The sequence below is a fragment of the Macaca nemestrina genome, chromosome 9 (genome assembly GCF_043159975.1).
Source record: "Macaca nemestrina isolate mMacNem1 chromosome 9, mMacNem.hap1, whole genome shotgun sequence".
Classification (NCBI taxonomy): domain Eukaryota; kingdom Metazoa; phylum Chordata; class Mammalia; order Primates; family Cercopithecidae; genus Macaca; species Macaca nemestrina.
The window spans coordinates 44,864,966-44,888,681 of NC_092133.1; the positions used below are offsets into that span (position 1 = coordinate 44,864,966).

A 23,716-nucleotide genomic window follows, 5' to 3' on the forward strand; every position below is an offset into this window, starting at 1 on the left:
AATTCCACTTCTAGGTATAGATCCAAAATAATTGAAACAGGTGCTCAAACAAATGCATGTACAAGCATGTTTAGAGCACTACTACTCACAATAACCAAAAGGAAATGCCTTTTTGTTTATTGTGTCCATTAATGGATGAACAAACAAAATGTCATCAATATCCATCAATGGATGTCCATCAATGTCCATAAATGGATGAATAAACAAAATGTGGTATATACCTAAATGGAATGTTATTCCATAAAGATGAATAAAGGACTGATACATACTACAACACGGATAAGCCTTCAAAATGATACACTAAGTGAAAGAAGCCAGACACAACAGCTAACATATTGTACAATTCTACTTGTATGAAATATCCAAAATAGATGGATCCATATAGAATGCAGATTGGCAGTTGCTAGGAGCTGGGGGGAGAGGGAGGGAAGGGGAGCAACTGCTTAGTGGGTGATATGGTTTGGCTGTGTCTCCACCCAAATCTCATTTTGAATTGTAGCTCCCATAATTCCCACCTGTTGTGGGAGGGACCCAGTGGGAGATAACTGAATCATGGGGGTGGTTCCCCCATATTGTTCTCATGGTAGTGAGTAAGTCTCACGAGATCTGATGGCTTTATAAGAGGAAATCCCTTTCACTTGTCTCTCATTCTCTCTTCTCTGCTGCCGTGTAAGACATGCCTTTTGTCTTCCATCATGATTGTGAAGCCTCCCCAGCCAAGTGGAACTGTGAGTCCATTAAACCTCTTTTTCTTTATAAATTACCCAGTCTCGGGTATGTCTTTATCAGCAGGGTGAAAACAGACTAATACAGTGGACAAGGGGTTTTACTTTGGAGTGACAGAAATGTTTTGGAACTAGATAGGGATGGTAGTTGCACAACATCAAATGTGCTAAATGCCACTAAATTGTTCACATTAAAATGATTACTTTTAAGTTACGTGAATTGAGCTTCAATAAGTTATTTTTTAAAAATAAAAAACATACTGCCTTGGGAAGAACCTTGATAAGTACAAAATTTTATTGCTGAAGAGAGCCAGATGAATCAGTTGATTCACATGCCTTATTTCTGTAGGTAAGGAAATTAAATTCCCTAAAAATGATATAATTTGCCCATGGCCTTTCCCAAAGTCAAGAGCACAGCAAATCTCTTCTAGTTGTTTGCTTTGCTTTCCTTGTCTGTGAGCCTTTATATTAGGAGGAAACATAATTGAGCTTTTTTTCTTTTTAAATCAATCTGTAAATGCCTTTTTCTCTTGGAGAAAATACAGAGGATAATTTTTAAACATCCTCTTCAGACTCAAGAATATGAATTAACCATGCATTCCATTGGTACATCTGGGACCCAGTGAGACAATGACTAATTCATGTAAACAACTGTAATTTTTCACTGCTAACTCTTGTTTACCTGATAGAGATGCACGGGTAATCCTCCTTGATAGAGAAAAAAAAATCTAATTATCTCCATTTGGTTTTAGAATGTCTTGTGGTCCAGATAATGTCAAGGCATTTACTTCTAGCAAACAAATTAAATAAAGACAGTTTGCAATGCTCTTAATCTACCTTCCCTCCCCCAGGGTCCTGCTCTGTTTTCTCCTCTCTCATCTTCTGCATCTCCTATCCCCATCCTGAAATCTAGTAAGCTGTAGTGACAGACCTTAAGAGTATCACAGGTTTCCTTTCTAAATAATGTTCCCTTCCCTGGATTTTCTTTCCCTTTTCCATTTCTGTATCTCTGGTTGTTCAAACATATACAGGAATATGGATTTTACTAAGTCCTTTAATTATAAAAACATTGTAAAATTAAAACATTATAATTATACAGCAACATTATTAATATGAAAAGATATGGCTTTAATTAAGAAATTATTTTTGTCAAAGAAATTTGTTTTTCCATGAGGCAAAATTTAATACCTAGTATGATTTAATCAACTGGCAATTCCTTTTGCAAAATATCCTTTTAATGAGTAATTTCTTAAATCTATTTGAAAGCATCTTCACACTAGATCAGAGGTAATATAATAAAAGCTATTCACATTCTCATTGGAATGTTACTTTTTAATATAGTAACTATGGGATCTCAGAAGATGTACAGCAGAGCCTCCATATGGCACAGAAAAAAGACAAGAAACTAACTAGTTGGCACTCGCCTAGTTATGGACTGAATGTTGGTGCCCCCACCATTAATATGCAGAAACCTCATCCTCATTGTGATGATACTTGGAGGTGGGGTCATTGGGAGATAATTAGGTCATGAAGGTAGAGTCATACCCTCATGATAGGATTTGTGTCCTTATAAGCAGAGACATGAGAGAGATGATTTCTCTCTCCCCCATTTGAGGGTAGGGCAAGAAGGCAGTCAGCTGCAAATAAGGAAGGGAGTTCTCATCAAGAACTGGGCCATGCTGGCACCCAGATATCAAATTTCCAGCCACCAGAACTGGGAGACAGAAATACAGTGTTGTTTAAGTCATCCAGTTTATGGCATTTTTGTATAGCAGTCCAAATGAAGACCTGTCTTTTGATACTTTAAAAACAACAACGTCTTCTTGGACATCAGTATGCTAAATCTCTAACAGCCACTAAATCGTATTTTTGTCAGTTGTCCTTGAGAAAGTATATTCTGGCCTTATGAAGAAGCAAAAGACTAGAAAAGAAAACAAATTTCTTAAAGGAGCAGAAAAGCTCTTTGCATCTTAGTTGTCTTCCCACTAACTAACAAGCCAAATTCTTTTAAGAACAAAGAGTTGAAGGTTTACCTTTCTTTCTTAATCATTGCCAAATGCATGACATTTCTCAAGCATTTTCTTCACAGAAGATATTCTCTTGCCAGATAATTCTGCAAGACATGCCAGAAGAGAAACATCTGCTTTCCACATTTAGGACCTCTTCAGCTGGTTTTGCAACAGAAACCTCAATCTAAGGTCAAATCATTGTAATAACACAGTCTCCAGCACAGTTGATGTGGTTGCAATGTGAAATGAATTGGGAGAAAACAGAAGTGAACCAGTGTGGCCTCAAATAAAATGTCAAATTTCCACAAGCAAAATCCTACTAAAAAAAAAAACTAGGAACAATTTGAGTAGCTGAAAATAATCTGCAAACATTCTGCTTTGCTCTTCTACAACTGACAAGGTCTATGGAAAGCATGATTTCTGCCCGGCATGACAACAAAGAAAGCCATTTCCAATTCAGTCTGTAAGGAAAAAGGAAATAAACAACTTCAGCAAATATTTATCGGGTACCACATTAGTTTGTGAGGGCTGCCAAACAGAATACCACAGACCGGATGGCTTAAACAACAGAAATTTATTTTCTCACAGTCCCGGAGGCTGGAAGTCTGAGATCTAGGTTTTGGCAGGGTTGGTTTCTGAGATCTCTCTCTTTGGCTTGTAGATGGCAGTCTTCTTTCTATGTTTTCCCATGGTCTTCCTTCTGTGTATGTCTGTCCTAATCTCTGATTATAAGGACACAACTCATACTGGATTAGTGCCCACTCTACTAGCCTCATTTTAACTTAATTATTTATGTAAAGACCCTATCTCCAAACTTGGTCATATTCTGAGGTACTGGGGGGTTAACGAACTCAACACATGAATTTGGGGGACAAAATTCAGCCTATAACAAATACATATACAGTGTCAGGCACTGTATGCAAACCAATTAGCATTGAAAAATCAAAGGAAGTTCTTAACTGTTTCATTTTTTTCTACGGAAACACAAATCTGAAAAGAAATGAAGAACCATCTTTGCCTTAGGATGTGGCAAATGGAGCTTTGGAACTGATGCATATTCAAAAGAAGGATCTCCTGCCCTAGCAACACAGCAAGACCCCATTTCTACAAAATAGAAAAAAAAGAGCCAGGTGTGGTGGTGAGTGCCTATAGTCCCAGTTACTCGGGAGGCTGAGATGGGAGGACAGCTTGAGCCTAGGAGATCAAGGCTGCGGTGATCCATGATTGTGCCACTACACCCCAGCCTGGGCGACAGTGTGAGACCTTGTCTCAAAAAAAGAGAAGGTGCTCTTTGCCTGTTGTGAAAGAGACCTTCCATAGATAGCTTATCCAATGAACACTGGTGCTCATGCACATGTGTGTGTACTGGCATCTCCAGGTTGGTTAACATGGTACCTGCCTCGTGACCAGTTCACTACTTAGTGATGTGGTCACATTTCTGTTGGTTCTTCTTTCAGACACAGCCCCAGGGCCTCATTCTGGCAGCCAAAGTCAGGTCCCTGGTTTGCCGCCTCCAACAGTCCCACTCTGTGAGATCCTGGTTAATTTGGTTTGTACTTAAAAAAAAAAAAAACCTACAAAAAAACTACAAAAAAAGTGCCAAGAATGTCTCCCTTATTTATGAAATGCAATATACTTTCTTAGTGAAAAATGGGTTCTCTTCTAACTTGCTATTCAGAAGGGACATAATGGTTTTGCATACTCATAGCTTCTCTTTCTAATCTTTCTGGAAATCTAAGATGCTAAATGTTCTTGGCTCTCAACTGAGTCCTTTCTATCTTTAGGCACCATTCAATGTCCCCAGCTTTTTCATCGGACAACTCTCATTTTATATCCTCTTAGTGTATTACTATAATTTTTAATTCTATACAGAGGATCTCACTCATTTCTCAACTATCCATTGTCCCAACAATTATTTTTACTTGAATAAAGTATATAATATTTTCCTTTGATCAAGTATATCAGAATATCATGGTGTGTTTAAGTGTTAAGACACTGAGGACAGCACCACTCAGGAAAAAGTGAGGTGTCTATGGAGCTAGCCTTGCAGAGTTAATCTGCTCTTAACTAGTGGTGGCCATAGACTAAAGTGTCCATGCACAAGGTAAGCCAAGTTCTACTTCTGAAGTCTGAGACCTAAGCTCTCCATAGCTAGAAGATGCCATGAAACAGAAACAAGCCATTCACCTGCCCATAGTAGGTGATTCTGTATAAATGAGAACAGGAACAGAATTCAGGTGACATGGTACCAGAATTGAGGACTAGACAAGCAGGGAGGGATGTTGTATTAGTCCATTCTCATGCTACTATAAAGAACTGACCAAGGCTGAGTAATTTCTAAAGGAAAGAGGTTTAATTGACTCACAGTTCTGCATTGCTGGGGAGGCCTCAAGAAACTTGCCATCATTGCAGAAAGGGAAGCAAAACACGTCCTTCTTCACATAATGGCAGGAAGAAGTGCTGAGCAAAAGGGAAAAAGCCCCTTATGAAACCATCAGATATCCTGAGAACTCTCTCACTATCATGAGAACAGCATGGAAGTAACCACCCCTATGATTCAATTACCTCCCACCAGGTCCCTCCTACTACGATTTAAGATGAGATTTGGGTTGGGACATAGCCAAACCATATCAGATGTTAACCCATCCAAGCACAGTGTACAGGAAATACCACTCTTTGGAATGTGGAAATCATTGAACTAAGCAGTGGAAGCTAGTACATGGAAACATGAGTCGTTTAGGCAACTCAGATACAATGTCATGAGGAAAGCAAAGGAAGGGATAGCTGAGGCTGGCACAGAAGACAGTGGGAAGACAGAAGGTTACATAGTTAGTTTGGCCCTGTTGAAAAGTCATGGAGATCCAGGAAGAGGTGGCTGGAGAAGGAAACTCAAGCGCTGAAAAGAAAAAAGAAGAAAGCTGGACTAGAGTAAGGTAAGGCCCTAAAGGATGAGAAGAGAGATTAAGAAGTGATCACAAGTTTCTTGATCAAGGAAAGGGTTGTCAGCCCAGGATTTCCCAACATGCCTGGGAGCAATGTCTTCCAAGATAAAGATGTCACCTGCAAAACTAGTCTTCAGTGTCCTGAAGGACCTATTCTCAAAGAACTCAACAATATCACTTCCATTCTGCCCTCTGTGTATCTGCAGCTAAAATTTCTCCACATTGTTTCCATCCTCAGGTTTTTCCCACCAATTCAGCTTGCTAACAGAGTACCCAAGTTTCTCATTCCTTCTATTTAATCTGTCTCTTTTTATCCAGGTAAATGCTTGTACTATCTAGGTAATAGCCACAAATGCCATTTCACACCTTACTAAAACATTACATTTATGTCACCCTATCAGTTTCAAACTTATTTGATTCTCTTTCTCTGGGGACTAATTTATATAGAGATACCTTTAATGACAAAACTTTCCAAACTATTTTCTGATTCAATCTTTTCGACTAAGAATTACCAGTTATTTCTTATGTCTCATTTCTTCTTCCTATCACCTCTGTCCATGTTCACAGTAACAGGCTTTGTACTTTTATCTGAGCCCTTTTTAAAAAATTCCTCTCTCAAGTTTCTCTACTTTTAGTCTTCTAAATCAAGTTAATGAATTGTCTGCTATCTCAGGCCCTCTGACACCTGATCCCCTGAGTAGAAGCCTGTTGTTCTTGTATCTTACACAATGATTCACTGCAGAGATGTCTCTCTGAGCCTGGGATTTCATGACACTGAAAACACAGAACGAGCTTTATAAATGGCAGCCATATTTCATCTACACACGGAAGCTGCTCACCTACCTCAGGGGAAGGTTTCAGAAACAGATGGTCTGCTTTGGGGACTACATACACTCAGAATTTCTTATTTGGAATTACATTTTACATGAATAAAAAATACAGTAAATCATCTAAAGCTCTAAAAGTGTATGCAGAGACCTCTATAAATACCAGACATGTTGTTTGCAGCACAATTTATTATCTGGTCATAGTATTTGGGCACATTATTAGGTACCGATTTAACACCATGTAACCTCTCTTGACACAGAGCAACCCAAAAAGAAAACTTCAAAATGTGCAACAGCAATAAATATCAAGCTTTCTGATCTAAAATGTATAAATATAAAATATCAGTCATTTCTGGAAACATCTTAAGAAAATCCGGCAACCACATGTCCGTGAGTAGGTGTCTGATGTTGATGGTGCTTACATTCAGAACATATCACCTCAGATCCAACACAATTATTTTTATGTCTTTTACCAACACATGTTTGCATATCTAGGAAAGAAAAAATTGGTTTTACTATATGTTTGATTTTAGCATAATGTTTACCATATGATTTTCTTTAGGGAGGGAGTACAGATTTCCTAATTTTAAATTGTTCCTGATTTTTAAAATATTTCCAATCAGAACAAATACAATCACATTTATTAATTTCAACAAAAACAAAAATATTTACAGGGGTTGCCAAATAATTTTCATTTTAAGTAAATGCTAATTTCAATATAATGTTCTCTGATGTTACAGCCACAGAACCGCCAAAAAATTAGGGGAAAAAAAAGGCGTAGTCAAATGTTTCTTCTGGACTATGCAAAAGTAATCAAGAAGTATGATCGTAGTTTTCATACAATTGCTATGAAAAAACTAATTTGGCCATATCAAGCAGAAAGAATTCATGCAACATTTTAAATGCCATTTTCTATGATAATTGTTTACTTATTTGGACTCTGAAGAAAACTTTTAAATATCATACATATATATAAATGGAAAGGTAACTTTGTGCACCATTAATTCTGCTATAGAAATATTGATGTTTCCTTGTAAATACAATTATTTTGAGAATAAATCAGAAATTAAGTATGCCGATAGATTAATTTTCTGAGATAAAACTCCAAACTAAGCAGTACAGTATTTTATCTCATATTAGACTGCTACTATTTATTTAAAAACAGGTTGCGGGGGCAGTGAATAAGAAATACCTGGAAAAATAACTAATATGATGTACTCACACTGAACAGCCTGGGCTCCTTGGTGTGTGGATGAAAGCCCTTTTTTTTACAAGCAGAAACCTCAAGCATGCCAGCATTGGTGAGCCTGAAGATGCCAGTGCTAAATTTCAGAGTGAAAACAGGTAGAAAAATTAACGATCATTTGGGCATTCCAGATGCTTTATTTGAACAGCACACACATACATATTCCTCAAATGGGATTGAGAACTCACAAACTAGGAATTCCATAGGGATTTTTTTTTTTTTTTTAACCAATGACTGGCCCAGAGGAGAGAAACCCAGGAGGAGGCAATGCTGCTGCTAGGAGCCTGCAGGATCGTTAAGGGGACAAGGCAAATAAGCTATTGTGTGTGACCTCACAGGAAAGGCCAAGGCCCCACCAGAGAGTCCTACGAGAGGAAATTACAAGTGGCAGATATTTCGAATTCTTCTAATAATGTTAATACAGATTATAGCAATAGCAAATAGGTATTGAGTGCCTGCTGTGGTACCAGGCACTATGCTAAGCACTGTACATAGGCTATTATCTAATTTCATCTTTACATCCATCCCTGATGGGCAGGTATGAGGGATGAAGAGGCAGAGGCCTACAGTGGTCAAGTATCCTGCCTAACACAACACTTGAGGGGTGAAGCCATGATTTCCATATGTTTGTTTGATTCCCATGCTCATAACTACTCTACAATAATCAGTGTCCCCAAAGCTAGAAAGGTTTTTTCTCAGCTAAGGCTAGAACATTTCTTATGGTAGAACATAATACAGTAGAAATGAGTCCTAAAAAGGCTAACTGGGATAGCATCCTTCTTAAATGTTATTCACTTCAAAGTCACGCTAACTGAAGAAAGAAAATCAGTAATTCTGCCACAGAATGGACCTTAAACTGCAGAGCTACAGGTCGATGGCAGCTGACTGCCACCCATCTCTTTTTCCCAAGGGTGTTGTGTGCTTGTCAATCCAAGTACCACAACCTGGTGTCTGGACACACAGGAACCCAGCAGCCCTAGACAAAGCCTTCTTTGGGCTCCCCTGAAGAGTCACACTTACTCTTTATGCTTTGGTGAGCAAACAATGGCAATGGCCTCTGGTAACATGAGTTGATAGGAACAGTGAGTGTGAAGATCAACGCTGGATAAGAATGCAGTTTGAGTGGGATGCGTCTATAAACACAAAAGAAGACAATCTTACTAGGATAGCTGTCTTAGGCAAGGCCACAGCTTATTTTAATAGAAAATTCTGTTTTATAAAAAATTATTTTTAACCATCAATCAAATAAGGGATTTTTAAAAAGGTTTTGCTGACATAATCCTTCCCTTTATGCATTCCTATTATTTGCTATTTTGGAATAACTATGACTTTGAGAAGAGGCTCCTAGAAGTGTTGGTGTCCTTTCTTCTTTTGGGGAAAGAGCGAGCTGGAAATTAATTTGCTAGGGGCTTTAAATAGATTCTCATATAATTATCACAACTCATTTATGAGATACTTATTTTATTATCTGAATTTTACATACAAGGATCCCAAAACTAAGGGAGGTTACATAATGCGCCTGTGGTCACACAGCTGGTAAGGAGCAGAGCTGTGATTGGAAACCCTGGACACAAGATATGTATATATAACATTAGGAACATTAAAAGGAAGTTTTCACTAAATAGACCACATGTTGCTGTGTATCGTTTTGTGGATTGCCATTTCCTATAAATGGGAGAATGGGAGACTCCAAGTTGTTAAAGGTATTTGGGACTAATCTTGCATAGCAACTAAATATATGGGGAGGAAAAAAGGGGGATTATAAATTAAAAGAAATCTGCCAAGTTTCTGGCTACATGCAAATGTGTTTATGCATGGTCAATCAGAGGTTCATATTTGAATATAAAAAATAAATGCACATCTAGTTATTTTAAAAATTCATATTAAACCCTAATTACTCTTGAAAAAAAGAATGTGACTATTTTAATCATGAAACAAAGATTCTTGGCACCACTGTCTAGGTCCTGACTCCATTACTCGCTAGCCAGATGACACTGTGAAGATTACTTAGCCTTCTCTTGCCCATTTCATCATCTGTAAAATTGGGATAATATTTTCTGCATGGGATTGTTATGAAGATGAAATATGACAGTCCATTAAAATTCTTGGAACAGTGCTTAGCACATAGAAATAAAAGTCATTGGCTGTTGTTATTGCTGTTGTTATTCTAATGTCTTTATTAACTAAAAGGCACAGATCCATAGTAGTAGCTAAATGTCTTTACACAAAACTATATTCTATTAAAGAAATGTAAGATTTTAAAACAATTTTTAGGCCAGGCATAGTGGCTCATGCCTGTAATCCCCACTTTGAGTGGCCAAGGTGAGAGGATCAGTTGAGCCCAAGGGTTCAAGACCAGCCTGGACACTATAGGTAGACTCCATCTCTACCAAAAAAAAACCAAAAAGTTGTTTTAATTAGCTAGACATGGTGGCATGTGCCTGTAGTCTCAACTACTTGAGGGGGCTGAGGTGAGAGGAGCACTTGAGCCAGGGAGGTTGAGGCTACAGTGAGCTGTGATCACTCTACTGCACTCCAGCCTGGACAACAGAGCAAGACTCTGTCTTGGAAAAAAAAAAAAAAAAAGCAAGAAAAAGTTTTTTTCTGCTTTAATAGAATGAAGGCAAAATCAGATGATTATTTACAGAAAGCTACATGTTCTGCAAGGAAAAAATAACACTTGGCCTATAAAAACTTAGATCAACAAAGGAATGGAAATTATCCTAACTTTTAAAATGCAAATCTTCAGTAGGGGGTACGAGTGGGAGTATCTGACAGCCTGTTATCTTACAAGGAACACCTTCTCTTTGTAAAATAGAGGCTTCTATGTCTTTGTGAGAAATTAAAAATTGTTCAAAGAAACTATAGTGCTGTGGAGGCGGCAAGCAGGTTATCATACAGACAAATCACTCTGCTTGTCAATTTATTTCCACACGGAATGCACACCACATGACCTGAGTCCTTCATTTCTGCCAAAAGGAATTATGTCTATTCCAATGAGAACAGTTTTCCCATGGGAGAATGAGGCTCCCATTCCCTCACTCTACGGAAATGAAAATGATGATGACAATGATAACAATGGCAGCAGATGCCATTTATTGCAACTGTATAATGTGAACTAATCACTTTCCATGAGTCATATCATTGAATTCTCACAGCAACAAGTGCTATTATTATCTCCATTTTGCAGGTGAGGAAACTGAGGTAAGCAAGAAAGTGAGTAACTTGTGGATGCTCATAAAGCTAGTTAAACCAAAAAGTCCAAATTCAAATACATGTCTGTCTGATTATATTTCAGACCTTTTTTCCCGATGACTAATTTGTATTTGAAAAAAGCCAGCTCTGGAATTTGTTGCTATTATTACACTTGATAAAAAACATCATAAAGAGTCATTACAATCACTGAGGTTTAGAAATGTAACATTTTTGTATTTTCATCCAACCACAATAATTTGATATGGTGAAATGAGTTTAACAAAAAGTCCTAGAATTCAAGAATTATGCTAAACTTATTAAACAACTCACTTTCATAATTGCATGCATTCTGTTCACAGTACCTCATAAGGGGAAAATTTTTGTTTCTAATTTGGAAAATGTTTTGTTAGCTAAGCTAACATTGACTTGTCAATGTAAATGCATAATTTAATGGACTGTCATTCTTGCTAGAATTTGTTTTGCTTTAAAATGCATTCTTGTTACAGAAATCATGTTAAGCTAAATAAGGCCTTCTTTTTACAGAAATCATGTTAAGCTAAATAATATAGCAATTTCCAGGCAAACTGTAATGCATATTACTTACTGTTAAGTAAAGCAAATACACATATGTAGAGTTTTACCAACTCTTCATTATAAATAATTTCTTGCATTTGAGAGGCAGTTTATACTTTTCAAAGAGTTTTCACACCTGGTATCTTGTTTCCTGTTCACAGAAATCCAGTGAGGAGAGAAGGCATTCATGAGCCTCACTCAGCCAATGAGGGAATCTGGAAACTAGGCAAGAAGTCCTGACTGATAGAACATAATAATTTACAGGTGGAGTTGGGACTAAAGTCTCCTGTACCCTCCAGAACTGCATAATACCAAATGCTTAGGAAGTGTGTGTGTGTGTGTGTGTGTGGATGCTGCCCCTCCCCAGTGCTTCTCTATAAAGCAAGTAAAAATGATCATGTATCATTCCTCAAGGGCACTTGGAGGTCCCCAGAATGTGTCCTGGAAATTTTCTTGGCCAGTATCCCATCTTAGAGGGATGGCTTATCCCAGCCTGCTATGGTTTGAATGGTGGGGTCTCCACCACTATTCATGATGAAACTTAATCCTCAATGCAACAGTATTAAGAAGTGTGGTCTTTGGGAGGTGAGTAATCACAAAGGCTCCACTCTAATGAATGGTATTAAGACCCTTGTGAAAGGGCTTAAGGTTGAAGGGAGTGCTCTCTTGCCCTTCTGCCTTCCACCCTGTGAGGACACAGCAACAAGGTGCCATTGGTGTCTAGTGAAGGCTTCTTGTGGAAGCTGAGAGCAGCCCTCACTAGACACCAGTGCTGGTGCCTTGATCTTGGACTTCCCAGCCTCTAGGACCAGACAAAACAAATTTCTGTTCTTTTTAAATCACCCTATATCAGGCATTTTGTTATAGCAGCAAAAACACACCAAGACGTTATCCCAGATCCAGCTTATGTGAGACTGAATGGAAAAAATTTCCCTCAGCTGGATTGCACTACGGCTAGAAAGGATAGATTATTATCACCAATTATAACAGGTACAATTTTCTGAGTCCCTCAAAAAATGTGCTGTGAAATTCACCAATAGTATCTCATTTAATATGAAATATCCTATGAAGTCAAGTATTATGATCTCCATTTTATGGATGATAAAACTGATGCTCAGATTGCTTAATAACTTGCCAATGCCCCTACAGTAAATTCTTAGCACAGCCAAGATTTAACCTCATGTCTATTTGACTTGCTCCTATGATGGCCTGGTGGATGTTGGAATTCAATGTTTTGGGCCCTATCCTCTTGCCTTACTCTGTGGCTGTTTATACAGTAATGCATACATCATTTGCCTATCTGAGGGGTGTCAGGGAGTGTAGCTGATATATACAAACACGTTTAAAAGAAACATTTTCAGATATTTTCTTAAAATAATCTAATTTAGACCCACATTAATAGTTGTGTAGCCAAATCAGTTAACAATTTGGCTAAGCCTTCACTAGGCTATGTAAAATCATCTAAAACAAATCACCTGATTTCCAAATGTTACTCTCTTTCTTCCTACTTCTTTTAACTTTAGATGATACGAAAAAGCAAAAGATACACGTTCTCCAAATCCAGATTTGACAGAGTTAGACACAATCTAACACTGAAAAACATGCCATAATATGATGAACTTTATTTTTTTAAATATCTGTTATTCTTTTCTTTTTGCTTGAGAACCACTACTTAAATGATGACCTTTATTACATTTGAAAAATTTAAAAAGAAGAAGCTATTTAAATGAAGCTAAACTTTTTCAAGGAGGAAAATAGCATGCCACACAAAAATAAACTGAAACCCAAAAGGTCAAACGTACATGAATCCATCCTAGAGTGAGGAGATCGTGTTGATCCTGCACATTGAATAATTCCTCTACATTCTCCACGTCACAATAGTCTGGTCCCGCAGACTGCTTTGGCACAATTACATGAGTAATAGTAAATTCATTATGTGTCTAAAAAACAAGTAGCAGAAAGAATGACATGCATCTGACACACACACACACACACACACAAAAAAAAACAATGGAACAGGAAGTGCAATGTTTAAGACTAAAGAGTCCGCCAATAGGGGTGTGTGTCTAGGTACAGAGACCACTTACATTATCCCTCCCTGTACCGAGACACACAACCGTTCCCAATTCAAAAACAAGTCCCAACAGTAAAAATGGATTCTTTGCCAAAAGTTTGAGACTCAGTTGTTTGTAGCTTGAAACCCACTTTCACAATAGAAAACATAACATAAATAGGAATTTGCATGCCAGGCTTCTGTGGAAGTTTAGTTAATAAATGATGTCTTGATATAGCTGTAATGGAAAAACTGAACAAAACAAGGACAGATTTGTTTGGAGGGGGAGATACTAGTTAAATAATTTTGTGGTGTTACCAAAAGGCATTTCTTAGGGTTGTGAAGGTTGATGGTTTTGTTTTTATATTACTAATTATATTGAATGTCACTTCAAGATTTACGACATTCTTCGAATGTTGCGAGGATTCACTAGGATCTTCTGTAATTAAGATAATGTTTTGGATTTGCAATCAGATAAAGAGAAAGGAAAAAACAAATTATTCCTCTTAGGCAAAAGGTAAGAGTTGAGAGGAAGAGGGTTGTGAAGTGCCATGGGATCCTGAAGGAAGAGATGTTTGTGCAGTGAGAGGCTGTCTTCCCCCAGGCAGGCTGGCCTTTCTCTGTCCAGAGGACCATCCTCTCTCTAGCCTTAGGGCTTTCCGGCACACTATGCACTGCTCCTTCGCCCTGATTTCAACTCTTCCCTCCATCCAACCTCAAGGTTAGATTTACCAGTTACACACTCCCATGATTCCCTGCACTTGCACAGACAGCACTCAGCCCCACTTATCATTAGTCATCTGTCTGGGTCTTCACAGCATCATAAGTATCGTGAGTCAGGCTGTTGCTGGACACCCACTGCTAATACCCAGCACACTACCTGGCACATTTAGATATTCGGTAAATGTTTGTCTGACAACGGAGTGAATGAATCACAAATGAATCAATAAATCAATCTGAATACAACACAGGATGTGCGGGTGGATGTTTCAATAGCACACTGTCTCCTTAAGTGCAACAGAGGTGACTGTAGATGCCCATTCTCCTGTGCTTGCCACCAATGGCTTCCTCTATCTTGGAGGGAAAGAGATGACAGAATACTGGAATGCAGGAGGAGATTGTGTATTGAATACAATGTAGTATTATTCAATAAAGCAGAGGTTCCTAAGCTAAATTTTGAGGACTGAAAATATACCTGGACCCAGATATATAAACTAGCACTCAAAACAGACTATGAAAGGACACGCCCAAAGAAACATTATTTATCTTTGTTGTAGATAGGAAATTGAATGCATCTCCTTTCTTTCATCTCCTTCTATTATGACATTGTCTTTCATCACATACTTATGATATCTTCCATAATTAAATATGTCCTGTGCCTATAGGCTTTTGTTGAAACTACTGCCTTAAACTAAAGGAAACAACAAAATCCTAGTTTTATTCCATGTGTTTCTCAAAAAGGACAGCAAGATAATACATGCCACAGATTAAGTTAATTATACGAATGTATGTGAAGCTAACAATTGCAATGAAAATTTGATTTGGCAACCAGATAGATTTGGAAATCTGAAGACCTATATTTCATACCATTTTTCTAATCAAAGATTTGATTTATAGGTTGATCTTTAGGACAAGTTTTTATAGAGTCTCTGAAATTTTACAATCTATTTTCTAGAAGGATCATTCCATTAATAATGACAGTAGTTTTATAAAGTTAATTTGCGTAATGTTAATTTCATAATACTTATAACTCTTAGCATGCTTTTATTCTGTTCCACTTATCGGAAGAAATCTAGTACTATTAAAAGTATCCTGTGCAGATACATATATATAAATATAAGGATCATACCAGTTTTCCACAGAGTATTCCACAGGTTTCTATTCCTCTCACTGTATTAGATTCCGCCAGCTGCAGAAATTTGTGGCAAAGATCTTTTGGCAAAACTGCACATCGCAGTCCTTCAACCACTAAATCTAAGAAACAAAAAAGGGAGAAAAGGCTAAAAAAACAAACTGTATGTCCCATCTTTCAAAATTGCTATTGGCAAGCAGTCGCAGTTGGACATAAATTTCAAAAATAAAAGTATCAGGTGTTCTACTTTCCATATTTTATTTTAAAACTCTTAGAAGTAAACATTAACTAGAAGTAAAATTAAATTATGTATATAAATTATTTTATAAGCAAAGTGAGGAGGTACCAGCACTTTTACATGTTTGTACCTTGGGTCAACTACTTACATGTTATTTTATCTTTTGGCATGAAGTAAATATAGGGTTAAATGCATAGGCTGCGTAGAATGCATCTCATACCCCATAAGACATATGATAAATATTGTGTTTACCATGTTACTTATATCTTTATGAAAGTTGGTGATCAGCAAGTCAAAGCACAACGTTTTGGTAAACAATTAGCAGTAAAGTAACTTTAAGAATGGTCGCCTATTATCACTCATTTCAAATAAATGGGAACACAAATTCCATCTGACAGTGTCTGTGAAGAAGAATTCTGTATTTTGGAAACCTGCCAGCACCGATCTGGCAGTACGGAGCAGCACTAATTCTTGCAGAAACACACAGGCCATTTGGAGGTTAATTATCTATGTGTATGAGATTCTCTCAGTCCAAGGATGATGCTAAGCATACCGAGTATAAACATTTATTGCTGAGCAAAGGTCTGGATAAACAATTTTCTCAACACCTTTTCTCTCCAGAAAGATGGATGTATTTAAGATGTATGTATTTCTTAGTTAAAATACATAGAAGACAAAAGGACTTGAAATTCTTCTCATTTAAAATCTCTGTTCAATGACAAAATACTTCGCATTTATGACAGAGTCTCTGCTCTATCGGGGGCATCATATTTCCTGAATTTTAAGGTTATATATAGTAAAAGCCAGAGAGTATTGAAAGGTTAGTTCTGTCATGCATACCATATTATGCAGGGGTCCTACTACAATTAGTAATGAAATGAGGAGGACCCTCCCAGATGCTATAGAAATATGGTTCCATCCGATGAGCCTCAGTGTCTCACGGGGGTGCATTTCATCACTTACTCTGAACAGCACTTAGAGTAGCAGCTGGCGTTAAGGCCCTGTTTACAGGAGGAGAGTGGCTAGCATAATTGGTTGCATCACTTTTATTAGGTTGATCTGCAAATACATTCAGCAAGGAATTGTTCTGGTGTGTGGAAAAGCAGGACAAAGCGCTCCCATCAATCTGCTCCGACAGCCCCGAGGTTTGCTGACTTCGCATCTGACCTCGGGCTAACTCTTGCTTCTTGAGTTGATCTTCGAAAAACAGAAACTGCTCCGATTCTAGCTGCTGCTGGCGCATCTGAGCAATCCGCTTCCTTTCTGCCTCTATCAACCTCTGATGCTCCAGTTTTTTGAGAATTTCAGCTTTATATTTGTTCTATAAAGTGTGGCAGCCAGAAGAGAAGGTTAGTGTCCAAGGAAAAACATTGAACTGGAATTAGACATTTTCAGTCTTCAAGCAGACAGAGAAAAGGCTAGATACTGTGATATACCCACAGGGACACTCAGGGAACAGTGAGAGAAATACATAACATCAGGGCAAAAGCCCCTTGATCTGATTAATGCAGCAGTTCTAAATCCACTGATATTTTACCAGAGACAGGCCATGACAATCAGGATCCCTCCATTCCCTTATGCTTGTAAATACTGGAAAATCAACGTTAAGGTTGTTTGCTCAGTCAGACCGACAAGACCATATGAAACAAAATACCTCACCCCTACTGCACTTTCAATATAGTGACCACTGGCCACGTGTGATTATTTGAACTTGATTAAAATTAAACAAAATTAGAAATTCAGCATCTCAGGCACACTAGTCACATTTAAGTACCCAGTAGCCACATGTGGCTAGTGGGTACCATATTGGAAAGTGTCAAACAGAACATTTCCATCATCACAGGGAGTTCTATTGAACAGTGCTGCCCTAGAACCTTTTGCATTTGACTCTAGAACTCATACTCTGCTGGAAATTTATGGATAAGAAGGAATCACTAAAAAGAATGGTTATTAAGGCCAGGCGTGGTGGCTCACGCTTGTAATCCCAGCACTTTGGGAGGCCGAGGCGGGCGGATCACAAGGTCAGGAGATGGAGACCACGGTGAAACCCCGTCTCTACTAAAAATACAAAAAATTAGCCGGGCGCGGTGGCGGGCGCCTGTAGTCCCAGCTACTCAGGAGGCTGAGGCAGGAGAATGGCATGATCCCGGGAGATGGAGCTTGCAGTGAGCCGAGATGGCGCCACTGCACTCCAGCCAGGGGGACAGAGCGAGACTCCATCTCAAAAAAAAAAAAAAAAAAAAAGGTTATTAAAATATGTTCCAACCTTCTCTGTCACCACTAACGAAGAGTTTTGCTAAAAATGAGGAGTCCCAAGCTCTCCAGTCCTAACAAAATATTCAGGCTTATTAGGTCAGATAATATGAAGTATTAATGAGCCTTTCAAGTGATTTTGATAGAAGCTAGATTTGGGAGCTACCGTAAGATGGCGGTAGCATAGGGGACACAGCTGATAGCTGCACATTCAGGTGCATACAAATCACCCTGGGGCTAATTGCAGTTGCAAATCCTGATTCAGAAGGTCTGGGATGGGGCCGGAGATTCTGCATGTCTAACAGTCTTCCAAATGATGCTAATGCTGGCTGAAGCGAGGGCTCACAGGCATCGCTGTTCATCTCTCCTAGGCTCAGTCCTGCTATTCTAACCCCACAGAGATTTCTACATGGGACACTACCGTAGGCTATGAAGTGACTGGTATCAAAGGCAGAACATGCAACAGCTGCACAGCCTGTTCCTCCCAGGAAGATCATGAAGAGGAAGATCATACACATTGCCGACTGTGGAAGGGAGACTTGAACTGGGCTTTCGTCTGCCTTGCTGTTGCTTTGTCTTACCCTCCAAGATCATTTCTGTCTTTCATATTTCAAGTCACATTATTAATATACACACTTCAGGGACATTTCCAATTTCAACATTCCCTCTACCACTTCGTTAAAACTTACCACTCAAACTAGCCTTCCACCTTTGCCCATAGAAAGTCAAAAAGCTCAATGAGCATTCTCAGAGCTGATGAGATTGAACTGAAGTGGGAGTCAGTGAAGGTGGTAACTTCCAAAGCAAATAAAACACAAACAAAAAAGCAAAATAGCTTTATAATAATGCTATGTTGAATGTGAGTATCCGATACACTGACTGGCCAATTTCTTCTTCCAATGCCTTTCTGCCTCTCAGACATTATCATAATGGTCACTGTTTATTAATAACAACCCAGAAGCCACCACTTTTGGGTGATACAATTACATTTCAACCACATGGTTAGCTGTTATTCCATCTCAATGCAATCCTGACTATAACATTCTAAGAATCAAATTCACATTTCTAAGGCCTACATCATTAGGCACATCAAAAACCATATTCTGTTCTCCCTACCTCCTACTGGCTGTTCATCTGGCAAAAGAGCAGCCATCTGGCTCAAGGTTATATTGGCAAGAGTCGATCAAAAAGTTCTACTTAAATCGCTGTAGGAAATCTCTTTTCTAACACATTGCTTTGTTAGATGTTGTAGGGAAACAGAAATACCACATTGTTGGTGCAACTGCTTAACCTGGATATCAGCATAAATTTTGTATTGGTTTCACATCACTGCATCTTTAATTTTTAATTTAAATGCACAGAACATTTCAAAAACTCATCACATAAAAATGAAATTCAAAAACCACTTGTACATAAAATAGTCATGAAATAAGTGTACCAAATGAACTTACTTTGCTTTGCAAATATTCTTGGTATTCTACGTTATATTTCTTTAAAAGGTCGTTTTTCAATTCATCTGTCCTTGGGAATGCAATTTCCTTCAGTTTCTTTTAAAAATATATATACATATTGATTAGTGGGATTTTTCAATACACTCTTTCAGATCCTCAGGTGAGAAAGAAAAACAGCTGGTAGGTGTGTTGCAAATAAAGTCATGAGTAACCAAAGATGATGGCAGAAAAGTAACTCTTTTTTATGGGTCCAAAATATAACTTTCCAGCAGAAAAGAAACACTATTATCCCTTTTGTAAGAACTTTATTGGCCCCACTGATTAGATAAGCATTTCGTTATAGCCCAATGCTATAAAAAATAGCTAGAACTTCATGGCTACCTTTGTGGTACCCCATTTTTAGACAGTGAGTTTGAGATCAATCATTCGTTCTACAGTACATAAATCATGTAGCATCCGAATTAGAAGGGATGTGAGAGAATATATGGTGGATAGGGATTTCTACACATGCTAGACTGTAAAAAGAATAGCTGGGGCACTTTTTATAAAAATACAGATTCCCAAGCCTAATCCAGATCTACTGAATTAACACCTAGAGAAGCGGTCTGGGAATCTGGATCTCAAACAGCTTCCTCAGAGATTCTTAATGGCAAGAATATCTGGGAATTCTTATAAAGGCCAACTACCTCTTCCTTTTTAGAGGTGAGAGAGCAAAGGCCTGAAGAGATTGAAATTCCTGTTCGGTATCATGCAACCAGCCAGCAGCCCATTTAGGACTGGAACTCAACTCTCCTGACTCTCTAGCTCTTTCACCAAATTTCGATTCTCTTAATCCTTTGTCATTCATTTATGTATTTATTCATGTATCTATTCAATAAGCATAAACAAGAGAAATGTATATGGTTTTGCAGAATTTTTCTCCTACAAAAAAAAAAAATAATAATAAGCATAACCCTAAATTGAAAGTCACCTTGACAGCCTGACACCTTTAGTTTCCAAACAGAACTCTCTGAGGTTGAATGAACAAGAGAATTGAGGGGGAGTGCTACACAAAGACATGATAATAAATGATACTTCAGGTAAGTGACTGTAGACATTTAAAAAAAGTTGACTGGGCGTGGTGGCTCATGCCTGTAATCCTAACACTTCAGGAGGCAGAGGCAGGCAGATCACCTGAGGTAAGGAGTTCGAGACCAGCCTAGCCAACATGGTGAAACTCCATCTCTATTAAAAATACAAAAATCAGGCTGGGCGCGGTGGCTCACGCCTGTAATCCCAGCACTTTGGGAGGCCGAGGCGGGCGGATCACTAGGTCAGAAGTTCGAGACTATCCTGGCTAACATGGTGAAACCCCGTCTGTACTAAAAATACAAAAAAATTAGCCAGGCATGGTGGCGTGCAACTGTAGTCCCAGCTGCTGGGGAGGCTGAGGCAGGAGAATGGCGTGAACCTGGCAGGTGGTGCTTGCAGTGAGCCGAGATCACACCACTGCACTCCAGCCTGGGTGACAGAGTGAGACTCTGTTTAAAAAAAAAAAAAAAAAAAAATTAGCTGGGCATGGTGGCAGGTGCCTGTAATCCCAACCACTCAGTAGGCTGAGGCAGGAGAATTGCTTGAACCCGGGAGGCGGACGTTGCAGTGAGCTGAGATTGCGCCACTTCACTCCAGCCTAGGTGACAGAGCAAGACTCTGACTCAAAACAAACAAATAAATAAATAAATAATGTAGATGACCATCTGACAAAATCTGCATTTTGCTTATGCATCCTCAGGTCTGAAAAGACTCATAGGAAAGCCTTTATTTCATTATTTGGTAAAGTGTTTTTCAAAAGTTATTTAAAATTGCATGCTACAATTGGCTTTGTGTACATGATTTTATCTTCCTTCATATAAGACCAACACAAGCTATTAAAGACAAATAAATGGGAAATATTGTAAATGTTTATTTAAAAGAATATATTCACAGCTAGACATAACCAAAATTATAGATATAGCAATTATTGGTGATAAACAAATCACTTAAAAAATGATGATAAATTGCAACACTCTTTTTCCTTGATAGTATTTTAGCCTTCCACCTCCTGCTTCCCCCACAATACTTTATAATCTATAGTTACAGTTCTATAAGATGTAAATAGCTAGAACTTTGTGGTTGCCTTAATAACTAACACTAATTTTCAAACAGTTATTGAGTTCAGGGCTGTATAAAATAATCAAAAGCAGCCAAAATGTCTGAAAAAAGTTTGGAGAAATACACAACATTCTCTTAATCTCCGGGAGAGATTATTGTAAAATAATTCCTTCTTCACACCATTAGGTAACGTTTTTCTTTCTTTCTTTTCCCCCAGCATCAATTAGACAAACCACACTGGCTCAATGATGATCATTAAACATCTAAGAAAAAAATCGAAACATCATGGTTAATGGAATGAATTTCTCGTGCTCAAACTCTCGAGAGAAAGAGAAAGCGGAGGAAGGGGAAGAATGAATCAATAATGGATACTTATAGAGCATTTGATTCCACAGTGGATAAGCAAACCCACAATACCTTCATAATATCCTGCTTTTCAGGTACTGCACATTGCTGGTAATCTCGATGGTTAGGAAGCTTTTCTACAAACAAGCTAAGAAAGAGAAAACATGTTCTTAGCATTATGTAACAGCAAAAGTTCAATCATGGTTTCTAATAAGGGAATGAGCATCTTTTTTCAAAAATCACATGTTTAATAACTTATTTACCTACAGTCTTTCTATCTGCCTTTTCACTAAAGTCTGGCATGAGTATTATTTTGGTATTAACGGTTAAACTCAACAAACTAAGCACCAGAGCTAACAAGGTTAAGGTCAGGGTACTCTCTAAACAGATCAAGTCGTTTGATCTTTCTCAGGTACTGCATGCTTAACCCCAAAAGAGCACCATCTTACTTTTGTGTACTGCTGGCAACACAGAGAATCACATAAAAATATCAGAGCATGGAAAGAGTGATGTAAATTCCTTCTCACTCTTGAAAAAAACTCAAATGACCACTGATGAACCAGCAGCGCCATCGTGTGTGTATCAAAAAACTCTTAACTGAAAACTTGTAACTAAGAAAAGTGACAACCAGAATCCCTAGTGAATTAGGAGGTGCTAATTAGGAATTCATTATTTTTCATCACCATTTGAGGAACAAGAGACAGCAGCAGTGAAAGGAAATTCCTACAGGAAACCCAGTGCATCGCTTCCAGGTAAAGTGAAGAAACTGCTACCACAAGGGCAGGGAATTCTCTTTTTTATGCACCGATGTATCCTCAGCCTGAAGAATAGAATCTAGCTCATAATAAGTGCTCAATAAATATTTGCAAAATGAATGAATAACCCTTCCTTGAAAAATCATAATGAGCTGTAAATGCTGTTTCTGATCAAATAATATGCCTTATACTTACTGATTCTGTAAACCAAATAATACACACATATACTCATCATTTAATTTCCTCTGACGACAGGCTATAGGTTAGACAGAAATGTTAGAGTAATTCCCATTTTAAATGAGAAAATTAAGGCTTAAAGAAGCTTTAAAAGTTGTTAGCTATCTAAGCCTTTATAAATAGAATAAATTCAAAGACATTTAGAGCAGAGGGGACCTCAGAGATTTTCTCCCATAAATCTTTCATTCGTAGATGATGAACTAAGGCCCAGGAAGAATGAGTGAATTACAAATTATCACACAAGAGAATTCAAATATTTTGATTACACAATAATTCTGAGATATAGGGGCCTTTTCCCTTTCACCAGGCTCACAATTACATAGGAGCATACGCAAGATCAGAGCAGAAGGTGAAAAAGAAATATTATTAATTGGTAACTTATTCAGAAACAAAATTTATTGGAAAAGCTTGGCTATCAATGGTGGAGAATAACTTCCAATTTCATATTTATTACTTAACTTTCTAAAAACAAGTGGTTTTCCCAGGTAGGGTAAATACTGCCAACCATTCTCTAAATTTTCAAGTTCAGTAACTTGGATAAAATGCAGATCTCAATTTGTATACCATGTAAATCACCTTTAATTTTGCCCTTGGTAGAATCATGGAAGGCAATTTTTTTTTTTTTGTTCCTGAGACGGAGTCTCGCTCTGTCACCCAGGCTGGAGTGCAGTGGCGCAATCTCGGCTCACTGCAAGCTCCGCCTCCCGGGTTCACGCCATTCTCCTGCCTCAGCCTCCCGAGTAGCTGGGACTACCGGCGCTCGCCACCTCACCCAGCTAATTTTTCGTATTTTTTAGTATAGACGGGGTTTCACCATGTTAGCCAGGATGGTTTCGATCTCCTGACCTTGTGATCCACCCATCTCGGCCTCCCAAAGTGCTAGGA

General features: G+C 38.2%; 1 protein-coding gene across 4 annotated transcripts in view; it reads right to left on the reverse strand.

The window, feature by feature from the left end:
* Positions 1-23,716, reverse strand: part of STAMBPL1 (STAM binding protein like 1) — a 141,387-nt gene that overhangs the window by 88,644 nt on the left and 29,027 nt on the right. For 2 of the 4 annotated variants that reach the window (XM_024792408.2, XM_024792417.2), the window contains exons 4-10: positions 21,912-21,987; positions 19,365-19,460; positions 16,624-16,981; positions 15,420-15,544; positions 13,320-13,457; positions 8,770-8,882; positions 7,726-7,825 (exon numbers count right to left, since the gene is read on the reverse strand). In XM_024792408.2, coding sequence (XP_024648176.2) covers positions 7,726-7,825; positions 8,770-8,882; positions 13,320-13,457; positions 15,420-15,544; positions 16,624-16,981; positions 19,365-19,460; positions 21,912-21,987 — 1,006 coding nt within the window. Of the gene's footprint in view, positions 1-6,674; positions 6,995-7,725; positions 7,826-8,769; positions 8,883-13,319; positions 13,458-15,419; positions 15,545-16,623; positions 16,982-19,364; positions 19,461-21,911; positions 21,988-23,716 lie in introns of those variants that run through there. The other 2 variants (XM_011739853.3, XM_024792418.2) reach the window with 2 other exon arrangements.